At 38.1% G+C, this 21705-nt stretch overlaps 1 protein-coding gene across 5 annotated transcripts in view; it reads right to left on the bottom strand.

The window, feature by feature from the left end:
- The window catches only part of snx13 (sorting nexin 13), a 51157-nt gene extending 33856 nt beyond the window's left edge, over window positions 1–17301 (bottom strand). For all 5 annotated transcript variants that reach the window (XM_051670960.1, XM_051670965.1, XM_051670962.1 and 2 more), the window contains exons 1-4: window positions 17162–17301; window positions 5769–5881; window positions 5566–5668; window positions 4236–4325 (exon numbers count right to left, since the gene is read on the bottom strand). In XM_051670960.1, coding sequence (XP_051526920.1) covers window positions 4236–4325; window positions 5566–5668; window positions 5769–5881; window positions 17162–17173 — 318 coding nt within the window. In that variant the 5' untranslated portion in view covers window positions 17174–17301. The remainder of the gene's footprint in view (window positions 1–4235; window positions 4326–5565; window positions 5669–5768; window positions 5882–17161) is intronic.
- Window positions 17302–21705: the final 4404 nt, after the last annotated feature.

Raw genomic sequence — 21705 nt, 5'->3', positions numbered from 1 at the left:
TTCTTTGGATTATCACAGTCTGGGATATGTCAATGATTAGCAACAACATTGATTTTTATGCATTTTTTTTTTTTTTTTGCCAGGTCGGATTAAAAAAAAAAACCTCACACTCAGTACTTTAGAGGACAAAAATGTCCGTGTCAAAAAACTGCCATAATAATATTATATATTAATATTATTTTCCACTTTCACTGATTATCATAACTACCAAATATTCATTAATTTTCAGGATTTTAACCTTTTAAATGCCAGTTTGTTTACATAATACCACTGTTGTTTTTTTTACACACATTCAAAACACACTCTGACATCCATACCAGCACACACACACACACAATTTTAGATGCATCATTTATTCAGTTGGCCTGCAGTGCTCTATAATAGAGCAAACAGAAAATAGGGGGAAAGCTTGTATTTGCTCCATAGGCTAAACATGAGAAAAATGGCGCCATCTGGTGGAAAATATAAAAATGTAAATTCTGAAGCCAGGGCTCCAGAATGAAAGCATAATATCATAGAATTCATGATTTTATGCTTTAATGGCACTGGGATCAAATATTGCAGTTTTAATGGGTTTCAATGGGGACATTTTTGTCCTGAAGGTCCTGAGTGTAACTATTTTGTGTACACAGTGTAATATCAAAATTCCCCAAAAAATACACACCTATGGCAAAATGTATGCCGTTGGCATTAACACAGCCAAAATGATCGAAAAAATGAAAAAGACAAAAGTGTCCCAAAGATCACACAAGGGTTAAACAACGAAAATCCATTATAAAAATACAAATTATTGCTTGTTTAAAACTATGATCATCAAAACATAGAGTGAAATAAACAAAATATTTAAATACCTATTGTGTGAAAATTTTCAGTAATAAAAAAAAAATAAAAAAATTAAGACTCATCCAACAATTTTGTTCATGATAAAGTTCACCACCCCTCACCCCAAAGTTTGTGTACTTGTTAACCAAGTCAAAAAAGGTGTCAGTGAAGATGAAATTTGAGACAAGTAATGTTTGAAGAAAACAAAAACATTCAAGGTAAATATCACTGGTGAGTAGAATATTTTCATTGGGCGTCATTTTCAGTCAAGCTGTAATTTTGCCAAATTTTTCACAGTGTGGAAAATGTAAAAAAATCAGCGTCATTTCCAGCATATAATTCTATTAAACTGGAAATGTCACTGACTATGTTTACATGGACACCAGAAAGTGGCTTATTGCGAGAAAGCAGCGTTCCCGTTTACATGTAATGTATAAGCGTGTTTCTCTTTATTCCCGTATCCACAGTTTTCCTAACCAACCACTGGGTGGCGCTGGCGCCATGATGATTCTGATTGCCTGTTTTCTATTTCTGGTCTCGAGACACCAAGTAAAAACTGCCAAAACGAGCGATCCAGAGAACAACAAACATTTAAGTGTTATTTGGAGCAAAAATGAATTTCAGGCTCAACTTGTGCTGTTGTTGGTGGTCATAACATCCTATAATATTAATGATATCAACATAACTATCCTCGGATCATCACTTCTACACACTCAGGTGAGGCACAGTCTATACAAAAAACGGTCATCTCAACTCTGTGAATTACTGGCACTCTATGGCCACATGTTTTTTGACAATTTTTACAAATGTAATACCTTAAACGCTGATGCGAGTGAAAGCACTGGAGACCGGAAATTGAAAACAGTCGAATCGTGGAACACTTCCGTGTTCAGGAAAAAGGTGAATAGGCCTTTATCACAGTCCGCGTGTCATCACATTCGGCTCCGAATAGTAGCGTAATCAAACATCCACCCATAGATCTGGCTATAGACGATCGCCAGTTTTTATAAATAACTTAAACCAACTTGGATGCACTTGGCAGTAAACATAATCCTTTTAACTGTTTCTTTGGCTTAACACAGCACTTTAATGTGTGTTATCTACCACTTTAATGTATAAAAGTATCTGAGTGAGGCGATCAAAGTTTTCCTGGTTCATGAGGAGCTGCGAGCTGTTCAGGTCTGCGAGCTAACTCAAGCCTGAGTTCACCACGTTGAAGTCTTTTAATGTAGTTTTTTTTACTATTGCAGCATGTTCATGCTTATTTGAAATATAATACAGTTGTAGACACAGGGACATTTTCATCTCTAATTATTTACATTGCATTCGGTCACGACTCGCGAGTGAACGCCTCCCCTATCATCGCACTCAAACCATGAGGATAATACTCCACGATCACAACGATTCATTATTTTCTGTAATCGGGATGCAAATGTTTATTTTTGTACATTTTTAAATGGATCTTATAACGTACATAAAGATTATAAAAAGTAAGTACAATAAAGCAATGTGATCATAATCATTGCTCATACTCTGTACAATCTTTACTGGGAATATAAGGTTTTTTTTGTGCCATACTGTATACCCCTGTCTTGTTCTAATGCTCTTTAATGTGCAAATGTACTCTTGTTAGTCCTGTATTTTTGCATTGCTCTAATAAAAAAACGTACGTGTACTCTGAAGTGCTGCATACTCACATCCTGTTTAAAATCATAAAATAACATGACACCATTTTCTTTGCTTCACCATCCATGAGTAATGGTTGAAAGATGAGGTAGGTCTGTTTCGATGAATTATTTGAGATAAATTGTACATAAAATAGACCATAATAACTATGCACTATGGGCACTGCCATTGAAACAGCATGCAGCGGAAGTTGTTTTATGCTACTAAGCAAAGCTTCGCTGTACGAACGCGAAAGTGTGATAAAGGCCTATACATGCGCTCGGTCAGTAAGCAGCTTTCTCCACAGCAATGTAATTTTTCCCGTGACGTTTGTTTAAATAACAAACATGGTATCCGAGGAAGACTTCACAATTTTATTTCCCGTTGCTTTACTTTATTTCCAGATATTCCAGAGTTGTTGCTGTATTTGTTTCCTTTTCTATTGTAACCTGTAGTGGAATTGCGCTGCAATAGTGGGGTTTCCCTCTTACGTAAAACTCTGGGATTCCCCCAATGTACAAGCGCATTTACGCGAACGAAAGGGACAGTCAATATTTTACATGGGTGTGTATAAATGGGTACAGTTTATATTGTATGTGCATTCCCTCTGTACTCTTAGAAATGTTTAATTATTTACACTGTGTTGACTTGTCTGTTCACGCACATTCGCACTCCTCAAAAACCTGTTAAAACGGCGCTCATTTGTTTACATGACCACATTAAGCCGTGTTCTCTGTGAGAAACCTGGGTGTGTTAAACTGCTTTCTCTTAATCGACGTCTCGTTTACATGATGTTTCAGAACACCACTTACTGCAACAACCCTGGAATAAACCGTTTTATTACGTGCATATAAACAAGGTTACTGTGGTTGGACTTTTCATGACTTTAAAATAAATAAAAAACATTTTTAGGAGACTACTTTCATGAAGTGCACAGAAAGTGCCCGAAACTCCCATATAAGTCCAAGCATGTGTGTGTATGCGAAACACATCATAAACAAGGAAGTGCGTTTTGCTATCAATTCCTCGCGGCGCAGATATAATGAGCTCTCACTTCTACTGCAGAGAACTCTGGGTAGGCGCACAGGATCTGGAGGTGTCCACACTGAACAGAACAGCTCTCAAACCTGCTGACTGCATTTAACCTTAACCCAATTTCCTCGAAAAAACAAAAAAATAAATCTCCCAACAATTTCGGTCAAAGAGAGCCCTTATACTGCACAAGGTTTTAAAAGGTCAATATTATAGAAATTGGGATTTTCTTGCTCTAAGAAAAGAGCCACAACCATGAGCTCATTCATATAGCCGAGATTAGCCGATCATAACAGATGTTATTTACATACAGGAGTATTGAAAATGCAGTACCAAAACAGAGGGAGGAAAATGGTCATGAAACATCAATACAACGGTTTTGGTGCAAGAGACCTTGACTAACATTATAAGTGGACCTAATGCTACAAAAGTGCAGAATATGACCCTTTAAAAACACATTTAAGAACATGTGACTTATATAGAATACATGCATTGTAAGCAGACTTAAACCCTGTTTGATAAGCGTGTGAAACCACTGAGTGGAATAAAATTGAAGTGAGTGGCATGTGCACATCAGTTTTATGAGTACACCAGTTCAGCTTAAACTTTCAAACTAGCTGATCTAGCTTTCATCAAAAGCAAGATTCTTCAATTTCAGCTGCTTTCATTGACTTTGTTTGTCCGTTTGTCTCTTGTTTTGTTCAGTTGAGTAGTACCTGCTGCAGCGGCTCATCTATGATGCTGGATCCTGTCAAACGCCGGTCGATCTTTATAGTTTTGGGCTCTGATTTCATTTCTTCTAAAACCTGAGGAACAAACACAAAACCTTAAGGTAACTAGGGGGAAAAATGTTACCAATAATAATTCAATTTTAACTAGGGATGTCCCGATTAAATTTTTTTGAGAACGAGTACCGATACTTTCTTTTTGGTACTCGCCGATACCGAGAACGATACCCGTTTTTTTGTTTTTCTGAATTCCATGAACAATTTATTTCGATTTTATCAGCAAAATGGTTCAAATAAATTAATTAAAACTTCAATCAAATGAAAGTATAACAATTTTCAACATAACATTGTATTATTTTGTGATTTTATACAGAACCTCACAGCAAAATACAACATTGGAGCTATATTTTCAAATAAAGTGCTGTGTAACAGAGCATCACAGATGTGAGATATTGCTTAAATATAATGAATTACTACTGATTTATAATTTTAATTATTATTTGTAGTATTACAGTGAATATTACATAACTATAAAGTAGTGATCTATTTCTGTCTTACTTTTTTCCCTTAATTAAATTGAGATTTTATTTTGGCGAAGCTTTTATTTTGAAGTGTTTCCGTGAGTTGTTATGACCAAGAAGCTCTGACATTATGACAGTAGCTTCCCACTCTGGAAAAGCTGGTCGCTATGTGACTCAAAGTGATTATTAAACCGCAAAAGGCTGCTATTTAATTGAATAAATATGTAGTCTGCATGTGCCACATGCTAAAAAATGAATTAGCGCTCTGCGTGGTGCCATCTGCCATCAGAGCTTGCAATACTCATGATGGTGTTTTCTGTGTATGAGTCAAGGATCTCAAAGTTACGAACACTTTGTGTCTTTATATCAGCACAGCACTGTCCCCACACATTCAAAAGCACTCACTTTTGAAGTGCGCAGCACATAAAACTATATATTTATCTCATTAATTTTTCAATTGCAGCTTTTGCTGTTAAATAAACTCACTAGGATATGACGTGATTTTAATTTGTGCGCTGAATGTTTACGTAATTACATTCATACGTCACATGGTATCGGAGCATTTTTGCGAGCACGAGTACATGAGCGTGGTATCGGACTGATTCTGATACCAGTATCGGTGCATCATTAATTGTAACAATCCAATCTAATCATGACGGATAAAATCATTATTTCCAACTGAATATTTGGTTTCACTAAGAAACCTGTTACAAGCATTATCATGCTGTTTTTAATGAGTTGGAGTTAAGAGACACAATATTTGACACTTGAGCACACTACAGTGAGCATTTGCATACCTTCATTATGGCCGTCTGTGTAGGTGGCAGGTAGGAGTGTTCACACCTTTCCAGGTGTTTCTCTGAGTTTGTCTTTCCAAATAAAAGAAGCACTACAAATCCCCTAAAGAGAGACAGAGAGACATTTCATCATCAAACTACAGCATCAACAGGTGCCACAGAGGAGAGATATTGGACATTTAGCTTTTTCCAGTTTCACTTACCCGCCAATGAAACAGAGGATGTAGAAGGCCAGATAAAAGATGGCAAAGGGTCCAAATGAGATGAGGAAGAGCACAACTCCCAGACCCCCCCATCCCCAGACGGACAGACTGGCCTGAAACACAATCACAGTTAATTACATTATCTCCTATAAAGTACATGTCGTGTTCGTGTTTTAATTTAATAAAAAACGTTTTTTTATTTTCACTGACAGGTTAAGGTGTATATATTTATACATCCGGCAGACACTTTAATCCAAGCGACTTAAAGTGCCAACTCTATGATCATGACCAACGTTCATCCAGTTGAGCTACACAGGTCTTAAAAAGACAAACAGATGACAAAAAAAGAGAAAAGACAGAGATGAAGAGAGAGACTGTGAGTGAGATTGTGTCCAGTGGCCAGGTTTCCTGTTTTTCCCAGGACAGGAAACACAGTGGCCCAATCTGTGCCCTCCCTTCCTTCTCCTGAACACGCACGCACACGCAGGCACGCACACGCACACACTTCCCCTCATGTCTCTGATCTGAAGCTCAGGAGTGTTCTCTCTTAGGATGAATCGAGCTACATAAACATGTCATCATAACCCAAGAACATCCTCACACGATCATCAGAGAAAGAACGACATTTGGAGACAACGAGTAGCAGGATAACTTTGACCTGTTTCAGTGATGTCACTTTTTCTAGCAGCGGCCATATTTGTGACCATCAGCGGGAGGGAGCAACGATATCAAGAAAAATGTCAAAAAATTGCTTTGGAGCCATGCCAAGTCCCAGGAAAGGTGTATACAGGTCTGAAGTCAGTATTGCAAAATTCCACTGTAGCGGACATTTAATTATATTTTATCCACAATTTATCTCTCTCGAGTGCACATGGCTACCGGGACATCAACGTAACCATCTCTCATTCAGAAGTGCTTTTGTGTTGTTTTTCTGGTCAGATTTGGTCAAAGTATTACAAAACGTCAGTGATGATCCCGTCTGTATGAATGTAAGAGCTGCTTTTAACTCGTGTTAGTGTATAAGACTAATATGTTTACATTGTAGTCTGGTGGTGTGCAAAAAGTCTGTGCTTCTGCTTCATAATCTTATGATGTGTTGTTTATTGACTAACATTAGCATGTACACAATAAACATATAGAATTGTATATTGACATCATGGTGCTTTTTAATTTATTTAAATGTGTAACAATTGTGACATACCTTTCAGACTACAATTGACTTAATAATAATAATAATAGAACTGACACATCCAGTGGCCACAGTGTCATGTTTGGAGGGCTGAGCAAGTACTAATTCATTAGTGTAGCAGTGTATTTTTGATTTCATGCGTGCTAAAAAATCTAAGCATGATCGGCCGATTGCAGATGCAATGATACAGGAATATCGGCAGATAGAGATCAGTGGCTGATCAATCAGTGCATCCCAACAAATGCACATTGCATTGTAATTACCACTTCTGAACTCATACGCAGGAACTTCGCAGGAACACTTGAAGGCATTATAAGCTGCGATGTGGAGCAAACATCATAATAATTAATAATTTTCTTTATTTATCACACATTATACATTTGCACATATACAGTGAAATTCTTCTTTTCACATATCCCAGCTAAGCTGGGGTCAGAGTGCAGGGTCAGCCATGATACAGCGCCCCTGGAGCAGATAGGGTCAAGGGCCTTGCTCAAGGGCCCAACAGTGGCATCTTGGCGGTGCTGGGGCCTGAACCCCCGACCTTCTGATCAGTAACCCAGAGCCTTAACCACTTAACCGCTGAGCTACCACTGCCCCACATCATGTTAATAGTCAAGAGTTAAAAGGCCATACAAAAGTACTGATTTAACCTCCACGACTCGTATCAACAACACAGCTGGTTAAAGTACCCTGACCTTTGTGACCCCTGCCGATTCACTCGGTAGATTATTCAGGACTTCTGCTGACTGCCAATGGATTTTTTCAGAGGGATGAATCATAAAGCCAGCGTTACAAATCCTCACTGGGTGCTGCTATAACGTTCTAGAGATCATCCTTTTTCCTGCCACAATGCACATGCATGTGTGTGCTATCAGAGGGAAAAACAAACATGCTTGTACATGGCTGCTGTGTCACAAGACTCGAAAGCTGCCACTGGCAAAACATTACAGCTAAAAAAAATCTATTTGCACATGTAACAAACAACACTTTAGGGATACTTAAAGGAATAGCTCACACAAAATGAAAACTGTCATCATTTACTCACCCACGTCGTTCCAAACACATATGATCGTGAAACACAGAAGGAGATTGATAGAATGATGGCCTCCTGATAGGGCTGCTCGATTATGGCAAAAATCATAATCACGATTACTTTGGTCAATATTGAGATTGCGATTAACACGATTACTCGTTGACTTTGGAAACATCATGCATTTATTGAACTCTTTTTAACAGTGGATTTCCTTGAAATGTAAACTGCACAGGTTAGGGGAGGAGGCTATTGTCATATGATCATTATTTTGTGTTATATATGGTAGTGAAATAAAGGAAAGCCTCCATCGTCATCATTTACAGCAGGGGTGCTCACACTTCTATGGAATGAGATCTACTTTTTCATCATGTTATTGCAGCAGCATCTACCATGTACAATAAAGGCTATATATACATTATCACAATACCTAAGTTTCAGAAGTTTCAGGAGTCTGTAGTGAAATTTGACGATTCTCAATATCAGCTTCATAACCACAAGAAATAACACTAACTAATATGTGAATTATGGAAGAATGGTTACAAGTTCTTAAGTAATAAAATAACAATAAAAACAGCAATGAATAGAAATAATAGATTTCTATATATAGATAGAACAGCATTAATGACACTATTAGCTTACATTTACACTTACAAGTCTGACATTTTAATACAAATCCGCTTTTTTCTCCGCTGTTTACGTTCACTTTAGACATCACTCTCTGTGTTTACATGAATACCTCACCTTTTTGGTGGAATTTTGAAATGTATTTAACCGTTCAGAGTATTTTCAGAACACACACGCATGTTCAGCACACACACGTACGCCGCCTGTCAATCAAACAGGGCGCAGCTGTTACTAGATCACTAGCGAATTATAAAATTACGCACTCTTGATTATTTTCAACAGTAGAATAAAAATATGGACTTATAAGAGACACAGACCTAGGCTTTCACAAATATAGCCGGTTATTTTTTTTGTTATTGACATTTTAATCTGTCTGCTTGTCCGATCGCGCACGTAAAATTATCTTCCACTTGTCCCGTATAAGCGTTAATGTCAAGCCCTGATTAAATATTGTATTCAACATTCTCCGATAAAAAAAATTTTTCTTCTGCAGTGTAGCTCCTAAAGTAAATGTACATTGTTTTAAAGGAGTTTTAGATATTATTTTGGAAAACAAGCCAAAAAAGACAAATCAAAAACGTATTTTGTTATCAGTGTATAATGGGCTAAGACTCTCTCACATTTATGTTCACTTCAATCCATCTTTAACTCACAGAAAAACAACTTTCTCTTCTTATTGGAGCTGCGTATCGCAGATTTTCTTCATGATAAGTTACACACAGTGAATGTGACACATATATTATGATTCACTACATCGCTAGCCATCACGTTATAATCTAGCTGCAGCAAACGCGCACGAGTGACAAGCGTCCCAGTGCCAGAGTGTGCATCAGCCAGGAGAAGATTCAATCTCTTCCCCGGTCACTTCACGTAACTCATAGACGCGGCGCTGTCCGCACAGAGAAATGCCAGTTTCGGAGTTTATTTTCATAACCCGCCTTAAAGATATAACGCAGGGGTGTTTCATTGCGAAACAGAAGGCGGTACAATAATAGTTTTTTCTCAATTATCTTGTTTTCACAATCGTTGGAAGCCAAAATCGTAATTGAAAATAAAATCTGAATAATCGCCCAGCCTTACCTCCTAATAATCCCAATCTATAAATTGGTTATATTTATTTATATCACTCTCCTCTCTCCTCTCCTCTGATAGCTGGTGTGTGGTGAGCGTATTGGCGCACTATGGCTGCTGTCGCATCATCCAGGTGGATGCTGTACACTGGTGGTGCTTGAGGAGAGTCCCGTTCACTATGTATAGCGCTTTGAGTGTAGTGTCAGAAAAGCGCTATATAAATGTAACATTCATTCATTCAGTCACCATTCAATGAAACTGAATGGTGACAAAGACATACATCTCCTTTTGTGTTCAACAGAAAGAAAGTCAGTCATACGGGTTTGGAACAACATGAAAATGAGTAAAAAATTAGACTTTTTCATTTTTGGGTTGTGCTCATTAAAAAGTTACTTCACAAACTGTTCAAACTTCAAACTGATTGAAAAGATACTAAAACATTTCTACAGGTTTACACATTTCTACCATAGCGGTATATTTTTTTTAACTTGTTTATTTTTTTGATTTTTCCCCTTTTTCTCCCAATTTGGAATGCTCAATTCCCAATGCGCTTTTAAGTCCTCGTGGTCGCGTAGTGACTCACCTCAATCCGGGTGGCGGAGGATGAATCTCAGTTGCCTCCGCGTCTGAGACCATCAACCCGCGCATCTTATCACGTGGCTTGTTGAGCGTGTTGCCACGGAGACACAGCGCGTGTGGAGGCTTCACGTCATCCACCGCGGCAACCACGCTCAACTCACCACGTGGCCCACAGAGAACGAACCACATTATAATGACCACGAGGAGGTTACCCCATGTGACTCTACCCTCCCTAGCAACCAGGCCAATTTGGTTGCTTAGGAGACCTGGCTGGAGTCACTCAGCACGCTCTGGGATTCGAACAAGCGAGCTAGCGAACTCCAGCGGTGGTAGCCAGCGTATTTTACCACTGAGCTACCCAGGCCCCCACCGTACTGGTATATCACTCAATACTGTACTAGCTAACATTATCAGTCTAAGAGTTTAAGTTGGATGAAAGAGACTGTACGAGTGCACATATGATCTGAATGTTGCTATAAAGTCTTTAACTGCGGGAATGTTTCCTGAGTGCTCTGAAAAGCGAGTTTCAGCCCCTCTTATCACCAAACAAACTGCTAAAGCAGATAAAAGCAGATTATGAGCCACCACGGACTAGAAAACTAAAGCTGTTCTCTTTGTCATCAACACACAATAATACGGCAGCTGTTTTACCTTTAACATGTTTTCACATCTAAGCAGATCATATTGTCGTTATCTTCATCCGGCGGGAAAAGAGTCCTAATGTAAACGAACAGCTGCAAGTAGACATTATTACAATCTTATACATAAACTACCTACCTAATCCTTCATTTCTCAATGGTAAAGTGTACAGAAAGGTGTAAAGCTGTAACGGTTTTGGGTCTCTAAAATACAGCGATCTCATTGGTTAAGCATCGTGTCTTGAAATGTCCTCAGAGAAGAGGTCAGAAGAGTCTTTAGCCTGACTAAGATTATTATCCACTGACAGCCATTCAAAGACCTATAAACAAAATTCACCTTGGGCTAGAGTTCCCAAAGGTTAAAGTGTGAATATGATGTCACAAAAACATTATCAGCAATCAGAATTTAATTCAGGCCAGTCAGACTTGTGTCTATTTTAAGATCGGTGTAAAAACCCAGAGCTCGAGTGCCACTGCCCTTAAACACCTTGTGTTATATCCAGATCTATGCCTTCTGCTTAACAGGAAAAGAGTGAAACACTCATATGGCTACATTATAGCTTTTTTTCATGTCAACATGAATTCAAAACTAACTCTATATACTTTCTTAAAAGTTCCTGGTCTGATTGTGAAAACTTTTTTTCAAAATGTAATAACTTTATCTTCCTCTGAATTTACCTTTCTGGTCAGGTGACGTCAACAATCCCTTTTTACATTTTAACCCCTCTTGCTCAACTACTTGTCATATAAAGACCTCTTTTCACAATTCAATCAATTCCCAAAAAATTAAACAAAGTTCCGCCCAAGGGCTGGGCGATAGGATTAGGACGATGTAACCGGATATCGACCATATCTTACAAATATCCAGATGCCGACCGTGACAGTCATTGACAGACGATGATCGACAATATCGGGAAATGGTAAAACTCTGCAGGTTCACTTATATATGTTTGTATTAAAGAAACAAAGATGAACGATTAAATCATAAAATAATGCAAGACTACTTTCACTTTGAACATAAAATTGAGTTCTATTTTCTTTTTTTTTTTAATGGAGCATTAACTGCATTAACGAAACGCAATACAAACAGAAATTCGAACACACATTTGGCAGCATTATTTTGGGAACGCAAGGGAATTTATTAGGCTTACACATAATATGAAAACTGGTGTTTTCTATTCGTTTAAGCACAGACTAAGTGAGGTAACAAAGTGTTTTAGCCGTTTTAGAAAAAGCAGAAATTATGTGGGTTGTGTTGAACTTTCTGGAGGTAATGGTTTACTTATATTTCAATTATTATTATTATTATTATCATCTTGACATTTTTAATTTTCTTTACTTCTTATTTTGTGGGCTATTAGTAATTTTCCACCAGTTGTCGTAGATGGATACTTGCGTGATGGCAAATGGGGCCGTTGGAGATGTTTGGATTTGGGAGGTGGTTATAGAAGTTTTTTTATTTTATTTAAAGTGCAATTTTAATTTAGAAATATCTTTTACATTTTTTGTGTTTAAATAAATGAATAACATTTTTAAAGCAAAATCAATCAATCAAAAATAACCAACCCTCAGCAGGGGGGCTTAACGATGCAATCCTGTGAAAGCATAGGCCTGTGTCTCTTATAAGTTCATATTTTTATTCTGCTGTTGAAAATAATCAAGAGTGCGTAATTTTGTAATTCGCTAGTGATCTAGTAACAGCTGCGCCCAGTTTGATGGACAGGCGGCGTATGTGTGTGTGCTGAACATGCGCACGTGTTCTGAAAATATTCGCGCTAATGCAAAATGCCCGTCTTGGTGAGGTATTCATGTAAACACAGACAGCGATGTCTAAAGTAAACGTGAAGATGTTGGCCATCAGTCATAATTTTAAAAACATATACAACGTAAACTTTGACATGTTACTTGAGCATGTAACGTAAATGTCCTTTTTTCTTTCCGGACAAGTAACTTTATTACTCGGACAAGCACATGACAACGCTAAATGACGAGTCCTGGCTTAAATGTATGCTCTAGTCAATTTTGTGTTGACCATTTGTGAACTGCGTTAAACTCTGTCTCGTTTATGCGTTGTGGGTGTGACTTTTTTGCCGTGTCATCACCATTAATATCTATACAACCAATGTGTTTGATTAAATAGAGCACAAAATTGTTTACAAGAGCACAAAGTTCTTCATAAATCAAGCCTCTTAATTTTGCTCTCAAAGTGCACCAGATTGATGCATTTAACTTTTAAATGTACAGAATGTTCTTACGGGGGACCGAGGTCCACCCACCAGTCTCACAAAGTCCTGTGGGAAACACTGAGAGCAAATACATGATCGAGATATATTTAACATTCTCAATAGGCTAAAAAAAAAAAGAAATATATCGCCAGCCCTAGTCCCAGATGCCATTACATGTTGCCACTTTTTCTTCTTCTATCTACTGAGATCATTATTCATAACTATAAGTATGATACACTGTATAAACAATCATGGAACTGTGCAAAAAACAGCCTGTCAATGCCAACTAAACTTATTTTATAACTGATACCCAGCTAATTAACACCCCATCACTAGGAGCTTCCCAAAGCTTTCATTAAGATCAGATAATGAGATTTACATGAGCGCTTATCTGACAACTTCTGCATGAACAGGGCACACGCAGTGAGCACATCCAGCACTGTCCATGTTGGGACAGTTTCAGCACACGCAGGTAAACTGAGCTACTGTGTTGTAACATGAGAACCGCTCATAGTCAAGCACTGGCCATTTACAGCATTCCTCTGTTGACACTAACTAGCTGTATACCATTCAGTTATACATACTTCATACATTTACACCCACTTCTGCAAGGTGGAGCACTGCAGAAACTAAAGACACAAAAACACACACAACAGTTGCAAGACGGCATGTTTTCAGCATGACATTCCAATTAATTATTTACTAACTCTCAACTATTATGGCTAATAAATGTGCATGGGATTTTTCTGCATTATGAAAGTGAAACTTGATCAATTATGTGCAATACACATGAGGTTCTAGAGCGCAGCTATGGCCCAGTTTTTACCCAAACAAATGACTTGTAATATTATGTCACATGTGAGAAACTCTTTGGTTCATTGGGCTAGTTAAACATTTGTCATTATAAATTAACTTATAGGTCCAGTCCTGAAATCCAAAGACAGAGTGAATGTGTCAGAGTCCTCAAATATAGGCAGAAGCACGTGCGAGCATCCTTAAAGAGGATTCACCTCATGCACCTGTCATCAGGTGACACAACACAGCCACAGATTTAATGTAACCAGAGGATGAACACTCTCAATAGAGCAGAATAAGGGTCATTCAACCAGTTTGTTATTATAACCAACTTTACAACCTGTTCCAAGTTTGCATTTGTTTAACTGTCCTCTACAGTCAAAACAGGTGTTTTTAATTTAGTATTATATAATCAAAGACTGAAATAACATATACCGGTGTCATAAAACTAGACTGTTGTCATATATTCAGACTATCTCAAAAACTAAAATAACATCCACGGGGCCTGGGTAGTTCAGCAAGTAAAGACGCTGACTACCACCCCTGGAGTCGCGAGTTCGAATCCAGCCAGGTATCCTAAGCAACCAAATTGGCCCGGTTGCTAGGGAGGGTAGAGTCACATGGGATAACCTCCTCGTGGTCACTATAATGTAGTTCTCGCTCTCGGTGGGGCGTGTGGTGAGTTGTTCATGGATGCTGCGGAGAATAGCGTGAAGCCTCCACACGCGCTACGTCTCCGCGGTAACGCGCTCAACAAGCCACGTGATAAGATGCACGGATTGACAGTGTCAGACGTGGAGGCAACTGAGATTCATCCTCCGCCACCTGGATTGAGGCGAGTCACTACGCCACCATGAGGACTTAGAGTGCATTGGGAATTAAGCATTCCAAATTGAGGAGAAAAAAATAAAAAACATCCACACAAGACCAGCAACATAAAATCAGGCCTTATGATCTGAACTACACAGTAAGCATGGGTTTAATTATCCTATATAGTCAAAACTACAGCTGGGTAAAAATATCGATTTTCCGATGCATTGCGATCTTCATTTGAATGATATCGATATCGATTCTTAAATCCCAAGATCGATATTTTGCTCTATGTGGCAACCCTCTATAATGCAAGTAAATCACTCGCATGAAAAAACAAATCTTACACTATGCGGCTAAAAATGTCTGTGATTAGCCACTGGCTAGTAAATGTTCAGATTTCACTCACCAATGATACAGAAGTATAGATCCTTTCAATGCATGTTGAGGGTAAAAGTTTGGTTTAACTCGTTCTGTGTCCAAAGACGAGATCCACGGATCCATATGTCACTGAATAATGTCTCTTTTAATACACTTTGTGTTTTTTACCATCAGTTGTTAATTAAAACATCAACAAAAAAGAAACATTCAACTCCAATCACACATGGATGCGCTAAAGAAACTACGCACGTCTTCTCTCATTATATGCGCTTACTGGCTGATGCCGGTAGTCTTAAAGAGACAGTACTGATTAAGCGTGTGTTATACATATCAATGTTAAGTAAAAATTATGCAAGTGAACAAAAACAATGTTACAAAAATAAATATGCAACATATGCAATTTCAAGACATTAACTGATGGAATAGACTGAATTTGAACATATTTCAAAAGCTAAAATGTGATCAATTTGATGAAAAACTAAAGATACAGTTTTATTTGTAAAACTTTATATTTTCGAATTGCACCTAGAAGGTTCGTTTATAATTAATAGCATTAGCGGAGAGAGAATTTCTTTTTTTATATAAGCAAAAGGGACACTGTAACAGAAATGTAGCCATATGAATCGAGATCAGAATAGAACTGAGAGCTTGTGAATCAGAATTAGAGGTCGACCGATAGTGGATACTGCCGATACGATAACTAAGGTGGTCCAAAAGGCAGATAACCATTTATCAGCTGATGGTTTTTAAAATCGATTTATAGAATGTCAAAACAATTATTCTTTCTTTAATATGGCAGGCAATGAGAACGAGTCCAAAATGAATAAAATCTCACATGCATTTTTTTGTTCAACACAAAAGCGCAATAATAACCAGAAAAAAAATGAAGATTTGGTGCATAACGTAGGACTTTTAAGTATAAACAAGCCCAAAACAAACCGGGGACTCTTATTTTGAAATGACGACACAACGAAAAAACTACTGGTAACTATCAATAACCGATAGTTCCAAAAAGAAACTATCGCCACTGATTAATTGGTAAAACCGATAGCTGCTAAACACACACAAATCAGTATATACACACACACACACACACACACACAACAAGTTTTAATCAACTGATATGTTATCAAGCTCGTACCAACCCAGTCTCATGAAAATCTGTACATATTTTACGAGTTGGCGTTTCGTATGATTTCATACAAGTTTGTTCGTGCAAATGCCGGATGTCTAATGCAGAGGCGCGCGTTTCGCACACGAGGCATTAAGGACATGCTTATTATCTATAAACCTAACCGATCAGTAGTGTGTAAACATGCTAGGAAGCTGCTGTGTGTGACAGAAGCAAGTAACTGTCGCATATTAGATGGAAACGATGTCCAGCGACGTCACTGGCTGTAGCGAAAGACGTACGAATTCATACGAGTGCAGTGGCACGATATCATACGAATTAGCTTACGGTTTCGCCATGAAAGTGTGTCGGCTTTTAGTCACAAACACCGACTCTAATCTGAACTACAAAGTTTACATGGGGTTAATTGTCACATACATTCAAAACATGTGCTTATACTTCAATATACGTTTACGTTGATAACTAAGAGGTTTATACAAACATATGACTGACAACAACCAAAGTTTAATTCACACGCCACGTCGCATGTGTCATTTCCCACCAATTATCACCCAGCAACACGGCGAAAACACACAGACATGCTTAGTCGTCACATATGAACACATTATACATAGCTGTCACACACTTTACTCATATAAACACACCGTTTTACAGCTGATGTTAGCTGAGCTAGCTGTCAGTGCTCACAAACATCTAATCCCATCGCATTAGTGTGTGTAATCCCACACTGAACACAAGCCTTGTCAAAGTGTGTGTTTGGAGTTTGTGCATATAACTTTGTGTGTGTGATTCAGTGTGCATGTCTATTTACCTGTTCAGGTAACACACGGCTAAGCTAACAGCAGCTGTACACTACGGGAAATGCGTTAAAAACACAAAACTGACTCCACACTGTAGGCGAATAATGACTTACCTCTGCAAACATTATTTAAAATGTAAAACCGGAGGTTGTTCCGTTTATCCCCGCCGCATTTTTAACGTTTATTTTCTATTCGAGTTCACAAACAGAGGCGCTTCGGGACTGCGCGCGCCCTCCGTGCAGCCTCCATGAGCGCGAGCTCGACGAAACAAGACAGAACACTCCTGCGCGATTCCGTGGGAATGGTCATGTGATCAAAAACGCGGCCTCTGATTGGATTACAGAAGTCGCACACCCGGATGATTAGCTGCAAAGCTAGCGATTTTGTCTAAATAGTATAAACATTATACTTTATTGAGAAACATATAACATATGAAATTGCATCATATTGAATATATGACGTGTATGTTTTGTTCGTTATTAATATTTTCAAATATAATGCCTCAGATATAACTATATTTATAATGTTAGCTGTGAACCCTATGGTATTCTATTTACAAGTACTTACTATAAGGACCCCCCTTTATCTGTCCCTCAACTACTCGATGGGCGGCTCTGTAGTATCTGTGGCGCACTCTGTGATTGGTCAGCGTGTGATGACACACACATCTCACGACTCATGACTTGTGCACTATTATTTTTTTTTGTTAAATTTGAATAATACAGGCAGTGTTTGGTATCAAAGATCTATACATAGTAACGTCCACCGGTCTGTGGAAAAATTATATTTTACAATCAGCAAATTTGAACGCAGCATTTTGCTGAACCAGCAGGGAGACAGCGGTAACATAAGTATATTTGTTCACATTTGGGAAATGAGACTTATAATGTTATATTTGGTAAATAATAGTAATAATAATTAAAGGTACCTCATTAAAAAAGTTTAACTCCTAAAGACATGAATTGTAATTTTGCAATATATGTAGGATGATGCTGCATCCAAGCCACTAGGTGTCAGTGTAAGTCCAAGATGACACAAAGACAAAAGTTACTGAGTGCACCTTTAAGTACTAAAAAGTAGTTTAGTTTTGCAAATCAAGTACACTGTAAAACATTTCAAGTTGGTTAAACTTAGAAACAAAAGTTCATCTGCTGCCTTAAAAACATGAGAAAACTCAACTTGAAGATAACCTTTGTTTCAGCTCAAATAGTTACTTTTTACAAGTTGTTTAACTAATGATCATTTTGTTGTTTCAACTTGATACTCTGAGTTAAAACAACTTACTATGTTACATTATCAATTCAAGAAAACTCACTTTATCTTGTCAAACATATAATTACTCACTATTTCAACTCACACTTTCAAGTTAAGATAACTTAAACTATATTCCTATCAATTGCCATTTTAAGTTAAGAGCACTAATGTTTTTAAATTGTTTCTTGAATTTATTTCTCATCTTGACTAATAATGGCAAGTTTGCCAGTTTCCTTTTTTTACACTGAATGAACTTACACATTTCATCAAAATAATATGCAGGTTTCTCCAATGCTTTACAGAACTGGTGCAGTCACATTCGCAGAGCACGGTCAATGTGCTGAACTTTTCACCACACAAGAAACTGGCAACATTATTAAATTTTATCAACACAAATTAAAAAATACAAACTTACCTCCTTGCCACCTTTGTGTTACTCAACAGAAATTCAGCTACTCCAGCTCACTCAATAAGGCAGCAACTTCTCTGTATTTCCGCTCAGTATCACCCCTCCTCCCCTTCCCCTTTTTCAACGTATAACTTACAGACATGAGTTAAATGAACATTGAAAACCCAGACAAGGGGGCCTGGGAAGCTCAGTGGTAAAGACGCTGGCTACCACCCCTGGAGTCTCGAGATTGAATCCAGGGTGTGCTGAGTGACTCCAGCCATGTCTCCTAAGCAACTAAATTGGCCCGGTTGCTAGGGAGGGTAGAGTCACATGGGTTAACCTCCTCGTGGTCGCTATAATGTGGTTCTCACTCTCGGTGGGGCGTGTGGTGAGTTGGGCGTGGATGCCGCTGAGAATAGCGTGAAGCCTCCACACGTGCTACGTCTCCGTGGTAACGTGCTCAACAAGCCATGTGATAAGATGCACAGATTGACGGTCTCAGATGCGGAGGCAACTGAGATTCGTCCTCCGCCACCCGGATTGAGGCGAGTCACTACGCCACCACGAGGACTTAGAGCGCATTGGGAATTGGGCATTCCAAATTGGGGAATTATGATCTGAACTACACAGTAAGCATGGATTTAATTATCCTATATATTCAAAACTACTAGAGTGCATTGGGAATTCCAAATTGGGGAGAAAATAACATAAATAAATAAATAAAACCCAGACAAAACTCACAAGTAGTTAAGACAATGGATCACTTTAAGTTTAATTTTCTGAAAACGTATAATCTTGAGTTATATATATGCAAAACTTGTCATGACAACTGGAGTTAAAGATAAGAAATAAGTTAACATAACTTAATGGGGCTATCATGTTTTACAGTGTATATGTTTGATTAATCTAAGTGCAGTGCCTCAACATGTTGCCAATTCTCTAAATATTGCAAGAGCACAAAGGATGAAATGTCACAGATTCTTTCTGTTTTATCAAATTTTTTGAATGGCACAGACACAGGGTGACATGACGTTACCCTGAATCATTACAAATAAACTTTAAACCCTATTCAGGTTTATGGCCATAAGTGAACTTAACACACGTGGACCAGGAAGAAAGGTGACAAATTCCTTAAACAGCACAACAACTGCAGAACAAAGCTCAAGAAACTGATTTTTCTGATTAAAGTGATAAAGGGTTTTTATGTAGGAAATAAGCCAAGAACCTGTTCACAGTTCATGAACTTGATGAATAATCTTTCTTCAGTGCAACTGCATGTCATAAATGACTTTATGACTTTGGAATGCAATATACTGTAGATATTTCTCACATGCTGATAGTAAAAAAATACTTTGACATCAGGATTATACTTAAAAATGTTAAGAATGGGTCTGATCATTAAAGGGATAGTTCACCCAACAATGAAAATTCTCTCATCATTTACTCACCCTCATGCCATCTTGTGTATGACGTTCTTTCTTCTGCAGAACACAAATGAATATTTTTAGAAGAATATTTCAGCTCAGTAGGTCCATATAATACAAGTGAATGGTGGCCTGAAATTTGAAGCTCCAAAAAGCACATAAAGACAGCATAAAAGTAATCCATACGACTCCAGTGGTTGGTCATCTGAAGCAATCCAATCCATTTTGGAAGAACTCCTTTTTCACTGTAAATCATGACATCAGTCTCCTTGCTGATCATGATTTCAAGCTTGATTACACTTCCTAGCACCATCAAGCACTAGGAAGTGTAATCGATCTTGAAATTTGATCCTGAGTGATCAGTAGACTAATTTCACAATCCTTCAGGGCTGCATAATTAATCAAAATAACATCAAAATGGAGATATGATCATATGTGATTATTGAACTGCCAAAGACTGCAATTAAAGTCAGACAAACATGGTTTGTGTGTGTTTCAGAATGAACCGGCCACGCGCTGATCTGTGTGCACGCATGGCAGGGGCTCGTGTTTTTAGCGCAGTTCACCTGCATTGTGAAGTACTGCAGGTTCAAGCATTCGCGCAATTCCAAACATTAGTAAACGCTATAAAGTTATTATACAAATCTACAAGCGCAGAACAGTAAAGGAGAGTTTGACAGCGGTTCACAAGATGTGAAACTCATAAGTGTCAAACAAACATTGCACTTCCCGTTTAATAATAAAACCTCCTGGTGAAGGTGAAATAAACACAACTCCACTTGCAGTGTCAAAATAAAAACCCCAGTTATTAATATATTCATTTATCTTTAACAAAGCTTATCATGAAAATAATAATTCAGTATTATATTACAGTAATAAACTTGACTGGGGTCCTGGGTAGCTCAGTGAGTAAAGACGCTGACTATCACCCCTGGAGTCGTGAGTTCGAATCCAGAGAGTGCTGAGTGACTCCAGCCTGGTCTCCTTAGCAACCAAATTGGCCTGGTTGCTAGGGAGGGTAGGGTCACATGGGATAACCTCTTTGTGGTCGCTATAATGTGGTTTTCACTCGCGGTGGGGCGCGTGGTGAGATGTGCGTGGATGCAGCAGAGAATAGCGTGAAGCCTCCACAAGCGATATGTATCCGTGGTAACGCGCTCAACAAGCCACGTGATAAGATGCGCGGATTGACGGTCTCAGACGCAGAGGCAGCTGAGGTTCGTCCTCCGCCAACCGGATTGAGGCGAGTCACTACGCCACCACGAGGACTTAGAGCACATTGAGAACTGGGCGTTACAAATTGGGGAGAAAAGGGGAGAGGGAAAAAAAATAAAAATAATAATAATTATAATTATAATAAACTTGACTGGGATCCACAGTAATAATTTAGTATGATGCAATATTCATCTGGTTTCCAAAAAATAAGCTAAATGAAGTAGTTTTTGCACACCTTCTTCATTCACAAATAAAAATGTTTTAGTAAAAATATATGAAGGTAAATAAGATTTTTGTTAAGCTTCCATGTATGATTGTATGTTAAATATCTGTATAAATGTGCAAATCAATGAAAATGATTGCATTTTACTCT

The sequence above is a fragment of the Myxocyprinus asiaticus genome, chromosome 34 (assembly GCF_019703515.2).
Source record: "Myxocyprinus asiaticus isolate MX2 ecotype Aquarium Trade chromosome 34, UBuf_Myxa_2, whole genome shotgun sequence".
In the NCBI taxonomy this organism is placed as follows: Eukaryota; Metazoa; Chordata; class Actinopteri; order Cypriniformes; family Catostomidae; genus Myxocyprinus; species Myxocyprinus asiaticus.
This window is presented reverse-complemented; position numbering and strand designations above follow the sequence as displayed.